Here is a 21,489-nt window from a genome sequence, read left to right on the forward strand (position 1 = left end):
AGGTAAAGAATCTCTGGATTCCTGGATCTTCTCAGTTGGGTCCAGAGCTCAGCCAAAACCCCTGGTCAAAATGCCCACCAGAAGTTCCTTTTTTCCCCCACTCACAGTTTCCCAAGGCAAAAAGACCCCCCTGGGACTCTGTCCTCCTCTTTATCCTTTCTTCTCATTCTGGAATGTGACCCCAAATTGTTCCAGGTGTGCAGTCGACTACCTTTGCAAACTGACTCTTCCACAAGATTCTTGCATGCTTTTTCCCCCAAAGTTTTTTGCAAGTTTGCCTTCATCTATCTTTATTTTAATACTAGGTAGAGAAAGATCAGGTTTTTTCCCCTTAAAAAAACAAAGTTCCAGATTCTTCTATTCAATTAAGGTCAAGGTTATATGTCAAGTGGTATAACTTTCCCATTTTGTCACCAGGACCTGACTCATGGTCTTCCTTTTTTATGTCATGTACTGTCTTTGCCTTTAGGAACTTTAACATTCATGTTAAAAACCATGTAACATGTTAAGAACCGTGTAACACATTGACCATAGTTCTTTAACTTCCTTCCTTAATAGCCAACTTCTTCACACTCTTTGAAAGGTATGAATATGATCACATTTTAGACTTTACCACCAATAAAATCCAAATCCTAAACTTTTCTCTTTAGCTTCATTGTGGCCTATGGCCTTTATCCCTCCCTATTCTTCCAGTTGGTTTCACCCACTATGATTTCATTTGCTTTTATATTTAGCCTTAATCTAATAATGTCCCAATTTCATGATTTATTAGCAACTATCCTAAAATTCATTTCTTAATTATATAATTTCCTCTATTCTAGAACTGCTCTGTTTCAGTTCTGGGTAGCCACCATCATTGGAATTAGAATTCCTCCTCACCAGATTCAGGGTTACTGAGCACTAGTAGGGGAAAAAAAGCAACAAAATTGAGTATTTCTATCCCACAAAATTTATGTTGCATAACCTCAAATAGGTCTATCCTTTCGCTTAGAACCATCTTTCTACTCTATACTTATTTGCAGTCTATATCATTCTCCATCTTTCCAAACCTTTCCTTCTCTCCTCAGAACCCCAGCTATATTCTCACATCCCTTCTCTCTCAACATACACTTCCAGATGATTGTGCCAATTACCTAGCTTCCTATTTCTTTGAGGTCATTCAGTAGGAATTATCATAATTCCCTTTCTCATTACTCCAAGCTTCTCTCATTACTTCTTCTCTCCTTCCATCTCTTTATTCTTCCCATATACTTGGCAAGGCTTATCTCTTACTCTTATACTTAATGCCACTCTTTTCTCTTCCTCTAGTACTCAGATCTAGCAATTATTTCCTCTCTCTTATGAATCCTCAATCTTTCCTTTAAAATGGTTTATTCTGAAGTCTCTAGACATAAAGAGCCTGCCTCTCAAAGTTTTAAAATAACACAAATTTCTCTCAAAAAGTTACCTTAAGTGAAGGAATAGCATACAGTGAAACTAGAAATATTGTTTGGGGCCAGGGTATAGGGCTTCAAAAGGTTAGAGAAAGGAGGCAATGACTGAGTTGGAAAGTGACATAGTCAGATTCACACTTAAATAAAATCACTTTGACAGTAGTATGGAGGATGTATTAGTGCAGGAAGATTTGGGGCAGGGAGTCCAAATAGGAGGTCATTAACAATATTGGAAATCAGCAATGCTGATGGCCTAAGATGTTAGCCATATGAATAGAGGTAGAAGGCACTAGGTGATTTACAGAGTTCTTAACTTGGATTTAGGGAGAGTTGTATTTAAATCTCGCCTCAGATACTTAAGAGTTGTGTGATTTGGGCAAGTCACTTAACCTTTCTTGGACTCAGTTTCTTCATTTATGAAATGAAAAAGTTGGATTCAATGAAATCTGAGGCCTCTTCTAGCTCTAAAGATGTGAATAGACAAAAAGAGTTGGATACAAGAAATGTTGTGGAGGTAGGAAAAGCAAAATTTGGCAATTGGTTGAGAAATCAAGGATAACACCATAGTAATGAATCAGGAAGACTAGAAAAGTCCTGGTACCTTTGGCATGAATAAGGAAATTCGTAAGAAGGGTGAGCCCTGGAGGAAAGATAATAAGTTTTGTTTTGGATATGTTGATTTTGAGACATCTCAACTAAATCAGTTTGGAATATCTAAAAGGCTTGGTTATTGATAAGAGAAACTCTGGGGAGAGACAGGAACTAATAGATCTAGTAATCACCACCATCAGGTATCCCTAGAAAGGATACTATAATCTCCAATGCATTTGATTTGTTGGTCATTCAAAGGGCAGAGAAACACATAGTGAGTATAAATAGAGTACATTATATTATCCAGAAGGAACTACACAAGGCAATTAGAATAAAAGATATTAATAAAGAAATGCATGGCCAGAAAAGAAAGAAGGCTGATAATGAAGTTGAGGATAGTAAGCATGGCTGATTGAATCCATATTTTGTCAAGAATTTAGAGCAGAAGTTGTTTTGTACAATGGATCCCTTTGACAATTTGGTGAAACCTACACACCCCTGCTCAAAACGCTTTAAATTATATAGGATTACAAAGAAAAAATATCTAAATACATTTATCAAAATTCTTATAAAAAAGAAATTCAAAGCCCCTCTTAAACTTATCCAAGGTCTCCTTGGGAGTATGTTGATCCCAAATTAAGAATTGAATCTCTGATCTAGAAGAAGACTCCAGGACATCAGGAGGACTTTCATTGGAGGATTTATACAAGAACATGGAAAAAAATATGAAATGCATCAGTGGGTCGTGATGTTTGTCATTGAAAGGTGCATGTACATTGATGATATCTCAGATGCATCACATTTTAATTTTTATCATGTATGTATATTTGTCATGTCCTCTAGTATCAATCAATCAATCAACAAGCTTTCATTATAAACATATTACAATATGTGCCAGGAATAATTGTACTATGTGCTAAGAATGCAAAGACAAAAAAGGAACAGTCCAATAAGAGTAGGGATCATGTCTAGCTAAACTTTGCTTCTCTTTGTTCCCAAGAGAAAACTGGTCTTAGAATGGATAATTTATAAATATCTGAGTTTCAGGGTGACATGTAAAAGTGGGTTTGGTTGAAATTATAATGACCTGAAGCTATTCGTATTATTCAAATTGTATACAATATAAACAAAAATGCAAATAGAAACTAGAAATCGAAAACAAAAGATATGAGGAGGCTTTATCGCATTTGGAGCAGTGAAATAATCATAAAACCCTGCACAAACAATTTTGCTTGACTTATTCATGTGAGTCTAATAAGGTTTAGTACAAGATATTTTTCTTTTGTCTTTGATTCCCCACTACCTAGCTTAGTACCTTACACATAGCATTTAATGAATGTTTATTGACTGATTGTTTTTTTTAAAAGATCTAATCTATAAAGATGTGCAAAACAGGAACCATCATTATTCTCTACATTTTTGTCTTTTGTACTCTTAGTGAGATCTTGTATTTCAAACTGAAAGTTCCAGAGATAACTCAAACTCAACATGTCCATTCTACTTTCCAACAAACAAACTGGAAACGGTTTTATTTATAGGATTAAAAAAATCTTTGTCTTGCTCTTCAATTTTTTTCATTTATTATTTATGAGATATCCCCAACATGTTGAGTAGGCCAGAATTAAACAACATGCAAAGATGCTTTGTACCAAAAGAAGAGGGTTATTATTGATTTAATAGGGTTTTACAAGCAAGATGAAAAGAAAAGACATAAGCCTTGCTAAGACAGAAACCAGTCTATTATAGGGGGTGACTGAAAAGAGTAAAAGTAGCTATTATTTTAAATGGAATATAAATTTGTAAGAAAAGTACAAATAAAATGGAATAGCAATCATAGGAGGAAGAGATTATTTTTGATGAAGGAGATTAGAAAAACTTTCATAATGAATAAAGTCTTGAACTATTTCTTGAAGGTTGAGTAGGACTTGAAGGTCATTGTAAGGATAAGGAAAGATACAAGAAATGTTTAGGGCACAGTGAGAAATAAAGTTTGGCACATAACATATGGATGGTAGTAATGTGAGATGTTCATAAAGGCATAGTGGAGATAAATTATAGAGGGCTTTGAATATCAGGCTAACAGAGGCTAGACTTTTTGGTTAGGAATAAAAAGGTTTTGTTTTTGTTTTTTTTTTCAATTGAAGAGGTAAGTAGTTAAACTTGCCATTTTGAAAATAAGGGTCAAGGGTAAATGATCAAATGAGTTAATGTAAGTAAAACACATTACAAGCTTTAAAGTGCTATGTAAATGTTAGCTGATGCTGTTATTGAAGGTAAAGGTGAATTCAACATAAAAGGCAGTATAATATTGTAGTTTAATTTAATAAAAATGGAGTTTTCTTTTCCACTTGTACAAACATCAGTTAATCAACTAAGAATAAAAGAAGTGAATATCTTATCTTTGTATTAGCATTACTTGGCATTTACGTAGGACTTTCAGCTCACAAAGTACCTTCAATTGTTTTAAAGAGATTTTATCATATCTTCTTAGATTTACATCTAAGATGTATGTTTTTTTTATATTGTCTTAGATTTACGTATTCCACTTTTAAGTTTGCAGACATTCTTTCATTTTCTATATTTCACAGTTAAATTGTATTTTCCCTAGCCTTAGATTTACTCTTTTGATTTTATCAAATTCCACAAGATGTTAGAGTACCCTGAACTACTGAGGAATTAAAATCCTTATACAATACTTTTAGGAAACAAAAACCTAGTAAAATAATATTGTCAAATACTACATATAACATTGTAGCACATAGTTTTGTCTAATTTAATAGTTCATTTACACAATTTGCATTTAAAAAATAGAGAAACAGAAAAATTGTTGCTAAAAGTCATGCATATTGAAGATGGGGTTTTATGTTTCAGCCACAGGGGACTATTTAGCCTTCTTTTAACAAGTTATACTTTCTAACCTATATACCTATACTCATTATTTCTTCCAATAGAAGTGCTCTTCTCTCTTATTTATCAATTTTAGGAATCCTACCCATTTTACAGGGTCCAAATCAAATATCGCTTCGTTTGTAAGAAATTTTCTGATCTCTCTAAGCAACAAATGTGATCTGTCAGTCTTAACCTCTTATAATACCATGACTATCTCATTTGCAGGATTTAACACATTCTACCTGTTCTCTATTTTCAGATGCCTGCTGGACATCTTTACCAGGATGTCACTCTGGCAGCTCAAATTTATCATGTCCCAATACCTTCTTATTGTCTTCTTCCTTCTTCCTTCTTAATTTCCTGTTAGTGATACCATCATACTCCAAGCTTCCTGTACCTGAAATGTCTCTCATCCTTCATTCCTCCCTCTTCTATTCTACTAAAGTAATACTAGATACATGTTGAGAGGTACATTCAAGCAATATAAAGTGTATATAGAAAGTAAATACAAAGTCATTTGAAGGGGAAGAGTCCTAAAAACTAGCAAAGATCAAGAAAGGTTTAATGTAGTAGATAACTTTTGAGGTAAGCCTTGAGAGGAGCTCAGAATTAGAAAAAGAAGAGAATGAGAGCATCAGGTGTGGAGGACAACTTATGCATGGAAGTGGAAGATGAATTGTCATAAATAGAATCAGCAATACAGTTAGTTGGGTGGAATAAAGAGTTCTTGAAGGGCAATAACATGAAATAAATCTGAAAAGATAAACTGGTAACATCGTGAAAGACTTTAAGAAGAGTTGTGTTTTACTCTATAGACAGTGGGGAGACATTAAAGATTCTTGAGCTGGATAGTGACATGATCAAATCTGTATTTTAGGATTATAAATTTAATAACTATGCAGGCAATGGATTGCAAAGGGAAGAGGCTGGTTGCAGAAAGACCAGTTAAGAGGCAATTTTAATAGTGCAGAATAGAGGTGATTAAAACCTTAACTATGATTATGATTGTAGGAATGCACAGAGGGGAATAGAGGAGAGATAAAATCAGCAAGACTTACCAATTGGCTCCATGGGGGGATAAGAGATAATAAAGATGCAATGATTATTCCAATATTATGAACCTAAATGACTGAAAGGATGTTGGTGCCCTCAATAAAATAAAAGAAGTTAGGAGGAGGGGTAAGTTTAATGTGAAAAATAATAGGTTGTTCCTTAGATATGTTGAGATTGAGTTGCATATCAGATTGTAGATAGAAATGTCTAGATAACAGTGATGTGGGACTGGAGCTCAGGAAAGAGATGCAGTTAAGTACAGGAAGAGAAAGGATATTCAGGTAGGGAAAAAAAAGAAGAGAGCCAAAAATCTGTGCAATGAAAGTAAGATTCAAATGATGATTCGGGGGGGGGGGGGGGAAAGCCTGAAAAGTAGTTGTCAGATAGCACATTATCTTGACAATCCAGGAAAGAAAAAATATCTTAAATGTATAATTTGTCATCAATGCCAAAAAAAGGGAGGTCAAAGAGAATGAGATCTGAGCAAGTCATTGAACATTGCAATTAAGATAGCACTGATAATTCCAAGGAAAATGGTTTGAGTAGACTGATGATTGTCGCCATGAAGACTTTGTGACAATTTGCCCAGGGTGTGGCAGCACAGGTCTAGGACAGTAAAGTAAAACCTCAAAATTAAAAGGAGTTCAGCAATGTGTATGAGTTAAGAAAGGGGAGGCAATAGGTATGGATTTTTCTCATAAGTTTCACTGTGAACAGGAAGAGAAAGAAATAACAGATGGAAGGGATAGCAAGGTAAGCAAATATATAAGTGGAATAGAATACAGTGGTATTTTATACATATTTTACATTAACTAAAAACTAAAATAAGGCAAGCAATTATATATATATGTATATATCCTTTCAAAATATGCAAATCAAACCAACTTGTCTTATTCTTACTTTTAAGAATCTGTCCTCACTTCCTTCAAAATCAGGCATTTTTTTAAATAAAAATGTTCCTTTAATTGAAAATGACATTTACTTCTTTCTAGAAAACATCAACCAGTCTGAGTATCTCAATTATTCTTTAGGACTGATTTTCTGGCATGTTATTGATTAAGTTAAAAGCAACCGCTTTGGCTATAATCTAGGAATTGTTACGGTTTATAAGTTCTACAGAATTCCATAGAGGTGCTGAAATCTCATTTTCCTATTGTTTATTTAACATCTGACATCTGCTAATTTAAAAATATATACTTTAAATTTAAATTTACTATATTTTCTGCCTTTAATAATATAACTTCTTAACTTACTTGAAAAGATAAAGGCATATCAGAACTAAGCAACTAAAGAGACTGGGCTGATATAACCTAGACTTTGTTGATGTAATGCCAAAATAATCTATTATAAAGTTAAGTAGTACTATCAATCAACCACTGTTTTTTCTACATGACATAAACCAGTTTAACAAATTTATTTCTATTAAATTGGCAGAACATTATGGTATCATGTAGAAGTACATATAGTGAATCTCCTACTACTGGCTATTATAAAATATCATGATCATTCTTTTGAATATTTACATGTTACAATATGCTCTATAAAAAAAGTGAAGACTAGTAATAGTTTCCTCTCTAGTTGGCAAAATTTTCTCTGTTCAGGCCAATAGGGAATTATTATTTTCATCATCCCAAATTAGGATTTCATCTATAATCAAACCATCTGACTTCTCACTTTTGACAGAACAGCTTAAACCAGTATCCATAAGACATAAAATATATTGCTGGAGGTAGATGGTGATTCAAGAGCACAGTTCAGCAATGAAGTCAAGAGGGCAGAAAAAGTACACAGACCCTCCTGATCTCTACCAAGTTACCCTCCAAAAAACTATGATAAAACACCTCAAAATGAATTCTGGAGTAGCATAACTCACAAAAAGAAAGAATGAAATAATTTTTCAGTCCTAAACAACTTAGAAGGCTGGAAAGAAAGATCTGTTGTACCAGGGTGGAAATGAAATGCAAAGCAAAATGCCAAGGTAGGCTCCACTGTAGCAAGCCATGGGAGTGACTAAATCAGCAGAAAAGGCTTCTGGACTCTCAGACAGAGAGAATAAGGGACATCAAACTATTGATCAAAAGGAGACTTTGCTGGCTTTGGGTGCAAGATTCTTGTCTCATTCCCCATATGCAAATCCAGACCATAGTACTGGGTTGGGGTCTCAGAGTGAAAAGGAGTACTGGCACAAACCAGTGTCAAAAGACACAAAGTCAAAAGATTGAAAAAATAGAACAAAATGTGAAATATTGGAAAAACAGCTGACCTGGAAAATAAATCCAGGTGAGATAATCTAAGAATTCTTGGATGACTTGGGGCCATGTTCAAAAACAAACAAAAAAACTTAGACATCATCTTTCAAGAAATTACTAAGGAAAACTTCTATAATATTCTACAACCAGAAGGCAAATTAGAAATTGAAAGAATCTACCAATTGCCTCCTGAAAGACACCCAAAAGGATGACTCCCAGCAATTTTATAGCCAAATTCCAGAATTCCTAAGTCAAGGAGCTAGGATTTCAACTCAGAACCACTTACCCAGCAAAATTGAGCATAATCTTTCAGGAGAAAAATTGGATATTCAATGAAATAGAGAACTTTTAAATATTCCCAAAGAAAAGACTAGAGCTGAGTGGAAAATTTGACTCTCAAATTCAAGACACAAGAGAGGCATAAAAAAGTAAACAAAAAAAGAAATCAAAAGACATTCAAAAAGGTTAAACTCTGTAAGAACTTTATCATTATTATGTCAGTTAGAAGAAGGCATAGAGGGCAAAGGTGTGTGTTGAATATGATAGGATGATATCTGAAAAAAATTAAATTAAATTAAGGTATGAGGACAAGGGTTACATTGGGAGAATGAGGGAAAGAAAATAGAATTACATATAAAAAAGCATAAAGGAGCTTTTATAGTGGAGGAGATGATGGGGGAAGTGGGAGAGGGAAGCATGTGAACTTTACTCTCATTGGAATTAGCTCAATGATAGAAGAACATACACAGTCAATTGGATATGGAAATCTAACTTTTCTCTACAAGAAAGTAGAATTGGAAGGGAATTAGAGAAGACGGGGTGGAGCTGATAAAAACAGTATTAAATTGGGATATATATATATATATATATAGTGGTCAGAAATTGTATACATATGCATATAAAATAGTATATGATTATAATGAAATACTATTGTGCTGTAAGAGATGATGAGCAGAAGGAACTCAGAATAATCTGGAAGACTTACCTGAATTGAAGCAAATCAAAATAAGCAAAAACAGAAGAATATTGTATACAGTGTCGGAAATACGGTGCAATGAATAAAATATCTATTCTTAGCAATACAATGATCCAAAACAATTCCAAAAGATGGAAAAATGTTTTACATAATTGCACATGTAAAATCTACACAAAATTGCTTGCCATCTCAACTTGGGTGGGGTGAGGATAGAAGGGAACTAAGAGAATTTGTGACCCAAAATTATTTTTAAAATGTTGAAAACTGTGATAAAATAAATTTAATTTAAAAAATGATGAGCAAAATGATTTAAGAAAAACTTGGAAAGACTTATGTGAACTGATACAGAGTGAAGTGAATGGAACCAGGAAAACATTGTATACATTAACAGCAATATGGCTTGATGATCAACTATGAATGACTTAGTTAATCTCAGTACAAAGATCTAAAGACAGTTCCAAAGGACTTATGAGGAAAAGCACTATCCAATTCCAGGGAGAGAACTGTTGAATTTTGAGAATGACGACCAAAATATACTATTTTCATTTTATTTTCTTTATAGTTTGTGTTATACGAGTCCTTTCCCACAACATAACTAATGTGGAAATATGTTTTATATTATCATACAGGTATAAACCTAGATCAAATTGCTTGCCATCTTTGGGGGGTGTAGTTGAAAGGAGGAAGTAAAGGAGTAAGGGAGAGATTTGAGAACTAAAAACTTTGGAAAATCAATATAAAAAATTTTTTGCATGCAATTAGGAAAAATAAAATATTATTTTTAAAAAGAATGTAATTCAATTCAAGAAATATTTATTAAGTGCTTACCATACACTAAGAACTATATTAGTCTCTGTGATAAAAAGACAATAATGAAAGTATACCCTGACCTCAAAAAACTGGCATTCCCCTGATTGGGAAGGCAGCATTGGATCCCCATCTAGGGCAAGCAATGCCTTAACTCTCAAAGGGTCCACAAACTGCTCTTCCCCAACTACCTCACAGACTGAAATTCTGTGACTTTTTTTCTCATTTCAACTCCTCCTTGATATTCATCTTAAATTGAATTCACTTATATCCAATGTGGAGAGAGAAAGGAAAAGTTTAAATAAATAGAATAATTTGCTATAGTACAAATATCCTAGTGAATGCCTCTAGGTCTTAGTTCTCTCATGTATAAAATGAGGAGAATAGACTAATATTTTGTTCATTATGATTTATAAAACATATTTATCTAGATGTCACAAATGAAGAACCAGATAACAAGAAGTTATAGATCCTACTTACAGTCATCTTTTGAGTCATGCCAGTGGAGCACAACAGAAAATCCAATCATACATTTCATACAAAGAAGAAGAAATTGGGAGAAGGGAAGGGTCAAAGTCATAAAAGAACATGTTTTCTTTCTATTGACAATTTTGTTTTTGTTCATATAGATGAATAAAACCTTCAAAGCATCAAATTTAAGAAGCCAATTCATCAGAGCTTATGTTGCAAGATTTAGGTGAGTAATACTGCTTTCAAAGGGAGAGGGTACACTCAGTCAAAAGTATGTATTATCATGGTCCTAGTAGAATGCAAGCTCTAGCAGATCCTACCAAGCTAGATGAGCCTTGAGTAAGGTTCAGCAATGAGTCATGTGTCCATAAGGTGGAGTATCAATGGAGATAAAGAGGTTTAAATCATCAGGTTAACCAGAGGGTGATGAATTTCTCTTTAGCCATAATTATCCAAGACCATCTAGTAAGACATGACCTACAATCTATGCTTAAATTTTAATTTGAAATTTAATTTAATTTAAATTTAATTAATTTTAGTTAAGTTAAATTTAATTTAATTTAATTTAAAATTACCTTACATTTATATCAATCTTCAAGGTTTAAATCTTGAATTTCATTTAATCTGACATAACAATCTAATAATGTAGACAGTGTAATGGGAAAATGATAGAGATAAGGATAAGATTTAGGAGAAGTGGAAGGTTGTCTTTAAAGCACATGCTAGGAACTCTAAAGAAAGGATTTTAGCAGGCATGGGAAGAGAAGGAACAGTTTGGAAGGGACAAATGCTAGAATGAGTGACTTCCTGTGGAAGCAAGGGTCTCTTCCTGTCCTGAAGGGAGGAGGAAAGGCTGACTTGTTGGAGCTTGGCTGCCTTAGCCTGTCTGTGGAGAAGAAAAAAAGCCTAAAATCATCTTGGGAGGTTCTCTGACTGGAGAACATCTAGCAAAGAATCTGATTATACCTGCTGTGGTTTTATCACCTTTCCAGAAGGTTTGGTCTAAAATCCTGTCAGTTTAGCTTTGAGGTTTTACCTTTGGGTTCAGACACACCAGGGATTGGACTTAGCCATTTTGAGAGCAATCATAATGGATTTTGGAGACAGCTTTTGAACTCAATCAAACCAACTACTGAAGATCATAGATGGGCAGCTTAACTAGCTTTTGGTGGGGAGAACACCTAGGTAGAAATAGGGAGCTGGTAAGTTAGCTTGAAGACCAGAAGACTCCCTCTTGTGAGATATGTAGTTGGTGGTGGGTTTGATAGCTAGATCCCTTAGAGTCAGGGACACCTTGTTCTGATCCTCAGTTTAATACCCTCTTTTTGAATAAATAGAGATACCGATTTTATATGATATTGTCTCCAAGGCATTCTGTGCAACTGGCTCAGTGAAAGTGATTCTGCTTTATTCTCACTAACAAGAGGGGGACTAGAATACCCTGAGACCTCAGCTGGTTATTTAGGGAGTTCTCTAAGTGGTAACTACATCTATCCACTTGAGTTCTCCTATTAGCCTTCTGAGTTGTTAGCTAGACCTTCTGTGTTTTTTAATAGATAATTTAAAATTTTAATATCCTCACTTCACAGATAGAGGAACTGAGAGGTCTAGCATCCCACATTTAGTAAGTGGGAAGTTAGTTCTTTAACCCAAGTTCTCTGATTTTAAATACTATACTTTTTCTGCTACACTATTATGAGTCCATTTGAAAAAGATCTGTCATGTTTAGTATTGTATGTGGGCAAAAAAGGGAGTTTCTTGTTCTATAAGAAATAATAAATTTGAAGAATTCAGAAAAGCACAGGAAAGCTTTTATCAACTAATGCATTGGGGAAAAAGTTGAATTGGGAAAACAATATATTCAATGACCACAATAAAGAAAATGAAAAGACTAAGAAAACAAAACTTACCTCTGTTCAGTTATGATGATCAAGTATGGCCCTGGAGAAAAGAGAAAATGTGCCTCCTTCCCTTTCTTACCAAGATGGAGAATTATGTTTAATATGTGCTGTCAGGGTCAGCTGATATGTTGTTTAATTTGGTTGACATTTTTTCTTCTTTGTTACAAGGGATGAATCATTGATTGACCTGGGAGAAGAACTATATTAGGAAATTGAGCTGATATAAAAAAAAGTTATTAATACCAAATTTTAAAAGAAGAAATAGGAAGTTACATGTCTATGAAGGGTGGAGCACTAATAATGTACCCTTTTTACCCTTTCTTTATCCCACTATTTCAGCCACTAGTCCTTGAAATTCTAGCAATATTTCCTTCTCTGTTCACATTAAATCAGGGGTTCTTAACCTATGATCCACAGATGTCCAATCTGTGGACAAATTTCAAGAAATCTATGAAACTTGGACTGGAGGGAAAATTACATATTTATTTTGTCTAACTTCTAATTAAATTTTAGCATTCTTTCAATTGTGAATGTTGGTTATAAGCCAACATTCTGAGGAGTTCACAGAATTATGTATCAAACTACAAAAAGAGTACTTAACTAAAAAAAAAGTTAAGAATCCCTTCACTATTTACCACTAATTTATTAAAACATTTAATTATTAATATTACCTAGCCATTGGCAAATACCTGGGGGAAATGGATTAGATAAAGTTAAAGTGTGATTGAACATGAAGTATTAGATATATAGTATCAAAGAAGGTCTAGACAGATCATGGATGCCAGCCAAAAGTATAGGTTTTAGGAAGAAGCCAGAGAAGAAAAAAAGAATACCCAAAGGAGAGAGACCTCTTTCTTACTGTGTATCACATTTGCCTGGTGGTCCTAGGTAGAGGGGAGTATTATTATGGGAAGACTAGAAAACAGGGAGGTAAGAAAATTATTGTTGTAACATAGTTTAGATTATTATGTCCTTATTAACCCTCTTGAAAATAAGAACAAGTAGAAAGAACAGTCAGAAATTACAATAATGGCTTATTTCTTGACAACTCCAATGGTTTATAGGAGAGATAATGAAGATGTGATAGCAAATGTGCTCCTGAAGTTTCAGTTCAAGGGTGCTACCAGTGCAGCATCAATGAAGAGAAGAATCGAGCAAATTTTAAGGCAAATACAGAATAATGCTGGATCTTTGACAATCAGTCTTTTGCCAACAGAAGTTAAACGTAAGTACCATGTTTTTATCATTTGTCTTTTATAGTATTCACTGTACTGTAATTTTTACTTATAGTATGTCTTTTGGATTCTAGTTGGTGAAACTAAGATCTCTAAAAATGCATATTTTACTTGCTAATAAGTACCAGTCGACAGACTTTCAATGGATATTGATTAAACTGAATTGAAATCTATTAAATTCAGTGGTGAGAAGCAGATTTAGGAATTTAGGAAGCTTTGGGTTCAAATTCTGATTCTGATATATACATTCTTTGTGGTCACTGGACATAATTTAACTTCTCAATGACCTAGCCAACTTGCAAAGACCCTAAGTTCCAGAAGCTGCCTAGTTGCACTGAGTAGAGGTGATTACCTCCCTTACCACAATAACATTATAGTTACAAGCCATGCCCTCCCCTGAAAACCATTGGCGAGATTTTTGTTGCTGATTTAATAAATTATTTACATGAATGAAATTTTGACATAAATAGTGCATATTAGATATAGCAAATATAGAAATAGCAAATCAATTTAGAAAATACACTACAAAAGCAAATTATAATTTTGATGGATGATTCTGACTAGAAAACTATTTTTTGTTTGATTTTTTAAAGGGGAGCTCTGGAGAAAATATAAAGTAAAAAGCCATATAGATGATAGTAGTGGGAAAACTATTAATCTGTTTAGGATAGATTTTTAGAATTTAAATAGGTGTCTGCTTTTCCTAAAGATAATGCATCAGGAAACCAATAAATATCCCCAAATAATATATATACATATATATAAATTATTAATAACATTCTGTTAAATATTTTAGTCTAATGAATAAGACTGTGTATTTGGGTTTGAATCAGATTATATATTAAAAAATGACATGGTTATTTATAGAATGAAGCAAGATCTGTAGCAGGAATATACACACATGCATCCCAACTACAAACTCCATCAGCAGTGAGCACAGTTCAGTGCAAGCCCTGGATCAAGATTTCCAATAGCCATGTATTACCTTGATCTCCAAATTTCTGATTCCTGGGGACATGAAGACAATTTATATAACAATTAAGAATGCCTAGGCAGCAATAGGAATCACTACAAAGATACTCGACTCCCCAATCAGGGAAGATGTTTTTCCCCTCTCTCTAGTTCTAGGTAGAAAAATTTTCACGTAGTGAGACCACCCTCATCCCCCACAGAGCATAGTTTTATGGGAGGATAACAATATTTTAGGATCTATGGCCCTGAGTAAGGAATTTCATTATTATTTTAAGATGAAATCTTCCTATACAGTTAATAGAAAACATTAGTGAGTTTTGGGCCTATGAATTTACTCAGGCAGTTCCAATCCTATACTAATTCATTTTATAGTCCTTTCTGTGGGATAGACAGTACAAATCTTAAGTTTTGCTTTTATGTTTAGCTTTATACTTTTCAGGAACCAGTCTCAGGTACTTCTTACTCTTATCTACTTCTGAGATAAGTATATAAGAAATACACAATCCCCCCATCCCTGTTTCTCAAGGAAGGTTTAACCCACCTCTATGTCTCAATTTCCTCGTGTGTTAAAGGAAGACATGGTACTGGATAGCTTTTGAAGTCTTTTCAATCTTTAGAGACAAGATCCCATGATGTATGTCTGGTCATCCCCTATTTGCAATGAAGAATGGTGTGATGTACAATACCCCTCTTTCTTAGCTAGAACTTACACTCTGTTTATTCACCATGACAAAGTTTTTTGGTTTATTCCCCAATGTGACTTATTGGGTATAAATCAGAGGAGGAATCATTGCCTTAGAGATCATTGCATATGGTGGACATAGCCTTAATACCAAGTCAGCAAAGGGGCACTAAACTGAGGATAAGAACTTCTTAGAGGACTAATCAATACATACACCTACAAGTGATTTGGATTAACTTTAGTACCCTATAGGCACTTCTTTTCCTAAAAAATCTTCCGGAAAGATGAGTGAAAAAGGATGGCAGATTAGGCTGACATCAGGCAATGTTTTGGGTTGACTATGAACATCTGACATCAGTGGTTATCACGGTTTACCCCAAAGTCCCAGATGCTAATGTCCATGCTCACTAAGCTCTTAAGTTATTATTTCAAGGCTAATGAAAGCAGACTGTGGGATGGATGAATTATACCTGATCCTTTGTATCGTTCAGTAAACACCTCTAGTCTTACAACTGTAAGCTTTTCTCCTGTCATTTCTGGCACTGTATGGCTCAGATCACAAGACTCATCATCTGGGCCAGTAGGCTTGTGTGTTGGCCTTGCTCAAATCCTATCCAAAAAGGGGGGAGGCAAGAGCTAAGGGAAGCTGCCACATATGCACCCAGAAGTGGAGAGAAATTAATTCCTGGGAAACGGAAACCTAATCAAAAAATCAAAATATGTGACTATTTTAGAACAAATTAAGGGAGCTAGTATAGAATTGGGGCCTTTCAAGCTGAATCACAGACCAATAATGTCCACAGCACTTATCCTTTTTAGTCACTATCTTGTAAATAAAGACAGAAAATCCTTAGCCATAAATGTATTTCATTTTGGTGTGGAATTAAACATACACAAATCAGCTTTTTCTGAGTATCCCTAGGTAAGCCCAAAGGTATCAACTTTACTAAGATGAAGCTCAGAGTACTATTAAATTGTTTAGTCAGACAGATAGCAGAGATCTAACTAGGAGCTTCAAACTGGCTTAAGAAACCTTTTTCTTCTAAGAGTCAGATGACTCTAAAATCCAAAGGAAATTGAAAATCAATCCACCTACTAGGAGCAAGATATTTTCTAGGATGAAAAAAAATTAAATCTGGCAACTTGGTTTAATTAGCTATGTTCTACATATTATCTCTAAACTTGTATCAGACCATTCCATATACCCCAACAATAATCATTAGCATGAATACTCTGAAGATTCTGATTTTTTAAAGAATATAAAAGTGGTGCCAAGGTCTTGTTTAATTTATTTTTTCTTTTCTTTTCTTTTTTTAACATCAGCTATTGATCCTGTAGTTGTACAAGATATTCTCATCAAAAGTAAGTCTTAAAAAAAAGTAATTTGCTTGAGAAAATAATAAAATATAAAGAATAAAAACTGTATAGTTAATAATAAGTGGAAAGTAATAATAAGTAAGAAGAGTTTTCCAACTTGTATTTTCATCTAACTCTACAACTGTCTATAATGGTGTGTGTAAATAATATTTGCTGACACTTTTTTCAGTGATTTCTCTTAATACCCATATTAGCTGTGTATGAATGTGTTGTGTGTGTGTGAGAGAGAGATAAAAAAGAGAGAGAGAGAGAAAGAGAGAGAGAGAGAGAGAGAGTCACTTTTACAACAAAATAGGGATAGTTGGTGAGATTGCTGCTGTTGATCTTTATTATCTTGATGTGGGCAACCAATTCATGCCCTTTCATCCCATCTCAATTAGTGTTCCTCTAATTCTTCTGTGAGGAGAGGCCAATGTTTTTGGGCCTTCCTCTAGATCTCTTGACATTATAAGGGTACCAATAGGGCACAAGAGCTGTCTACAGTTTATCCTTCACTCTTGCTACATAACTGGTCTGTCTTCAGAGACAGCTCGGTAATGTGATGGATAGAGTACTAGACTTGGAATCAGGAAGACCTCAATTCACATATGGCCTTAGATATTGATGTCATTATTTCCAGCACCATGTAATTCATACTAAACACTGATAGGAGTGAGATCATGGGCAAGTCACTTAACCCATTTTCTTTGTGTTTTTTTTTTCCATAACTGAAAAATAAATACAATAAAATGGCACCTTCCACCTCCCATAGTTGTTGAAAGAATCAAAAGAGATTATATTTGTAAAAACATTTTGCCTAGTGTTGGTTCATAATAGCTACTTAATAAGTGTTTGTTTTCTTCTTTCCTTCCACTCATATATCTCAAGAATATCTTCAATACAACTCTTATACAATTCTTCATTAATAATAAGCTCCTAGTTACTCATAATTGCCATACATCTCTCCAATGCCTTAGGCATAAACTCCAACCTTAATTCTTTGGATCCTGGAATTCCATGCGTTGCAACCATATAGTGTCACTAGAAAAACAGTAGTGCTTTAAAAAAAATGAGCTGGGGGCAGCTGTGTAGCTCAGTGGATTGAGAGTCAGGCCTAGAGACAGGAGGTCCTAGGTTCAAGTCTGGCCTCAGACACTTCCCAGCTATGTGACCCTGGGCAAGTCACTTGACCCCCATTGCCCACCCTTACCACTCTTCCACCTAGGAGCCAATACATAGAAGTTAAGAGTCTAAAAAAAATGAGCCTTTGTTTCAGAGAGGAATTTTGGGCCATCAAAAGCACCGTGCAGTTTCCCAAAAGTAACACAGCCTGCTCTCCTCTTCTTATATAATGCTTCTGCCAATTCCTACTCCAACTATAGTTCTGTCAATGATAACATGTTCTGGGAAAGCAGCACAGCATCGTCTGGAAAATAGGCTTTTCGTGTATTTGTATTTGTCTTTTTTGGATAGTTAGAGTGAAATCTAAATTAAATTAAAGTCAATTCCTATTCTTAATTATTGTCACCTATAATTCAGAGGTTCCTATTGAAAGGAAAAGGGTACTATATGGTTGAGCAGCCCACTGACTCCCTCATGGGTATTCCTTTACCTCTGGTATTGCAGGAAGAAGGAATGGATAAATATAAAACCATATAAAGTATATGTGAAACAAAAATGAATATTAATCTTCCCAGGATAATCCCTGAACCTAATGACTCCTTTTCCTATTAGGATGTGGGACCCGCCCTGAACTGATAACATTGTCCTTTGAAAGAATCATACAAGGAACACAAGCCAGTGCAGGAGACTGGCCATGGCAAGCCAGCCTTTGGATCAACAATGCTCACCGCTGTGGAGCTATCCTAATTAGCGACACATGGCTCGTGACTGCAGCTCACTGCTTCCGAATGTAAGTCTACAGCCAATAAATGAGGTGTTAGTAAGTCAGCCATGACAATGAGCAAGTGATTTAGGACCCCTACATCAGACTTAAACTGCAGGGATTCAATCAAAGAAAATCCTCTTATTCCTAATGCTAGTTTTTCATGGGATTTGAAAGGTAGGACCATGCTTGTTGCCAAAAGTTGCCGATTTATACCAACCTGACGAGTGCCATTGTCACTCAGAGACTCTAGATTGAATTGGGTCAGGGCTGTTGCTTATGGAAAATGGGCTGTGCTATTTTAGAATAAATATACAAGGAAGAAACTATTTTGCTTTACTTCAAAATTAAAATTGACCTAACATACAACTAAAGGTAACAAAGCTTTCTTCTATTGCTGTTTCATTATAGGACTCAAACATTCTGAACTTGGGTGACCCAGACTTTAAAGGGCAAATTTTCCACAGAGATAGCAATAAGGGAGAGACAGAGATTGAGAGAGATAGAGACAAACAGATGGGGGTGGGGCTCGAAGTAATACAAATTTTATGCAATAACAAAAATGAAAGCAGATCTGAAGATATTCTGAATTTCACTATATGTCTAAATTGTAATATACAATACTGGTTCCCAGTTCATTGATTTGGAACTGCATTTATGCTAATCAGATGTACCTAAAGGGATATTTCTGATTTGTGTCAGTGGCCTCCACTGTTAAGTTCAAAGTTCTATGAAGAATAAGTAAGATCCATCGATGATAAGAGAACTTCTATTTGAGATGATCTTGTTTGATTAAGATGCCTTGGTCTAAACATTGTAATCTTTGTAGAAAATGTCACATTAAACGATCATGCTGTGTTATCAAGTGTCAAATCACATGGGATTCTATTTTTGAAATTTTGATATAATATCTGAATCCCACCTTCTCTTCACCCTCTCCCCACCCCTGACGCTACTGGCATATCTTCCTCTGAACTACATAAACAGGAATACAAAGTACTAGGCACTGCATTCACAACTTAGCCTGAAGTTCTCCTGTGACTTGAAAATTCACCAAGATGAGTCACTTCAGAGTGGGATCAACCATGCCATAAGACACATAAAAGGGAGCATGTCCCATAAAAGATCTGCTCTGACGATTCTTTAGGAACCTATTACCCTATAACATTTCAATCTAGCCCCACTTGACCTGGTAGAGAATAAAAAGAAGTTGAAAAGGAAAGACAGCAGAATTTTTCCTGTATTTCCTTCTTTTTTTTTCAAGAGGTCTAGGTCCCCAGTTACACTTTCATATCCTACATTCTAAACTTCCCTAGGTTGATCTTACTTTTGTAAGGTATTTCATAGCAGCATTTTAATTCTTCTCTTCAATTCATGCTATCTGTATTTCTCACATTTCTCTCAAAAAATCTTTTCCGCCTCCATAGAGGGCCTGTTTATCATGTATTTGCATCAGTGACTATAAGGGGTAAAAAATTATCACCTCCAATATTTCCCCGATGAGGACAAAGTCCAATGAAATAATCATGACATTAAAAAAAAACAAAAAACTGTTGCAGCTGGGTTGCTCAGTGGAATTGAGAGCCAGACCAAGAGACAGTAGGTCCTAGGTTCAAATCAGGCCTCAGATACTTCTTAGCTGTGTGACCCTGGGCAAGTCACTTAAACCCCATTTCCCAGCCCTTAGTGCTCTTCTGCCTTAGAACCAGTACACAGTATTGATTCTAAGACATTAAGGTAAGGGTTTAAAAAAAAAAAAAAACAACCTGAAGTTCTAAGAAGGGGCCCATCCAAAGTGATTTCTAGGAACAGGCATCCCCGCAGACTGTTGAATTCTTCATTAAGTGACTTTTAACATATAAAGTGGAGGTTACAAATATTCAGTCCAGAAATGGGGTTAATAATAGCTCTTATTTCAAAAGATTGTGGTGTGGATTAAATAAGATAAAGTATATAAAGCCCTTTGTGAAGCTTAAAGTGACTGAAAAAAAGAACTTCCTGGCAATCCAACATTGGTGATCATGATGATTTCATTTAGAGATTATAAAAGAAGCAGGAGCTACCATAGCATTAAAATTCCCAGGATCACCACCAGTTCCAAATATTTTTTTCTAAAATCATTGATCTGAGCTGTCTTTCCTTGGCAAGCAATTTTCCCCAGGAAGAAATTAATTATAAGCTTGGTAGTTCTACCAAATAATTTGAAATACATAACACAGAGTCTAAAACTAATGGAAAATAGTTAACTATAAGAAAACAAAACTGACAAACGCAGAAATTTGAAGCACTAGTGAGAGAAACCCCTATAAATTCCTATTCTGTGTTTTTGATCCAAGAATATCTTAGCTGCATATATTTCCAACTTTTTTTCCAGCTCCCGTGACCCACGTCAATGGAGTGTTACTTTTGGATATTCCTTAAGATCTCCAGAAATAAGAGCAAATGTGAAGAATATTATAATACATCCTAATTATATGGCACCAACTCATGAAAATGACATTGCACTCGTGGAGCTAACTAATAGAATTACCTTTAACAAAAATGTCCACAAGGTCTGTCTTCCAGAGGCCAATCTGATCATCCCCTCAGGAACCAGAGTTTATGTGACAGGATGGGGATCACAGATAAGTGGTGGTAAGTATCTCAGGGCAAAATACTTCAATTTTCTTTTAACATTAAAACCCATGGGGATAAGGAAGAAGGTATTAAAAGGAAGCAACATGGAATACTGGAGAAAGCACTGGATTTAGAGGCAAAAAAAAAAAACTTGTTACAGATTCTGGCTCAGCTTTGGGCAAACAATTTTACTTGACTGGGCATCTCTTTCCTACATAAAAGGGTGAATCTTATTGTCTTTTCTATCCCTAAGTCCCATGTCCCTATAATAGCTTGAAGGCCACATTCTGAAGCCTAGAATTCTCAGAAGCCTATGCTTGTCATAAATATTCAAATCAGTCAATAATAAAAATAATAGCAAATAATCAGATTA

General features: G+C 34.8%; 1 protein-coding gene across 1 annotated transcript in view; it reads left to right on the top strand.

The window, feature by feature from the left end:
- The window catches only part of LOC123252383 (transmembrane protease serine 11D-like), a 41,313-nt gene that overhangs the window by 11,841 nt on the left and 7,983 nt on the right, over positions 1 to 21,489 (top strand). The window contains exons 4-8 of the mRNA XM_044681720.1: positions 10,628 to 10,695; positions 13,435 to 13,595; positions 16,583 to 16,621; positions 18,350 to 18,527; positions 20,875 to 21,134. Coding sequence (XP_044537655.1) covers positions 10,628 to 10,695; positions 13,435 to 13,595; positions 16,583 to 16,621; positions 18,350 to 18,527; positions 20,875 to 21,134 — 706 coding nt within the window. The remainder of the gene's footprint in view (positions 1 to 10,627; positions 10,696 to 13,434; positions 13,596 to 16,582; positions 16,622 to 18,349; positions 18,528 to 20,874; positions 21,135 to 21,489) is intronic.

The sequence above is a fragment of the Gracilinanus agilis genome, chromosome 6, assembly GCF_016433145.1.
Source record: "Gracilinanus agilis isolate LMUSP501 chromosome 6, AgileGrace, whole genome shotgun sequence".
In the NCBI taxonomy this organism is placed as follows: Eukaryota; Metazoa; Chordata; class Mammalia; order Didelphimorphia; family Didelphidae; genus Gracilinanus; species Gracilinanus agilis.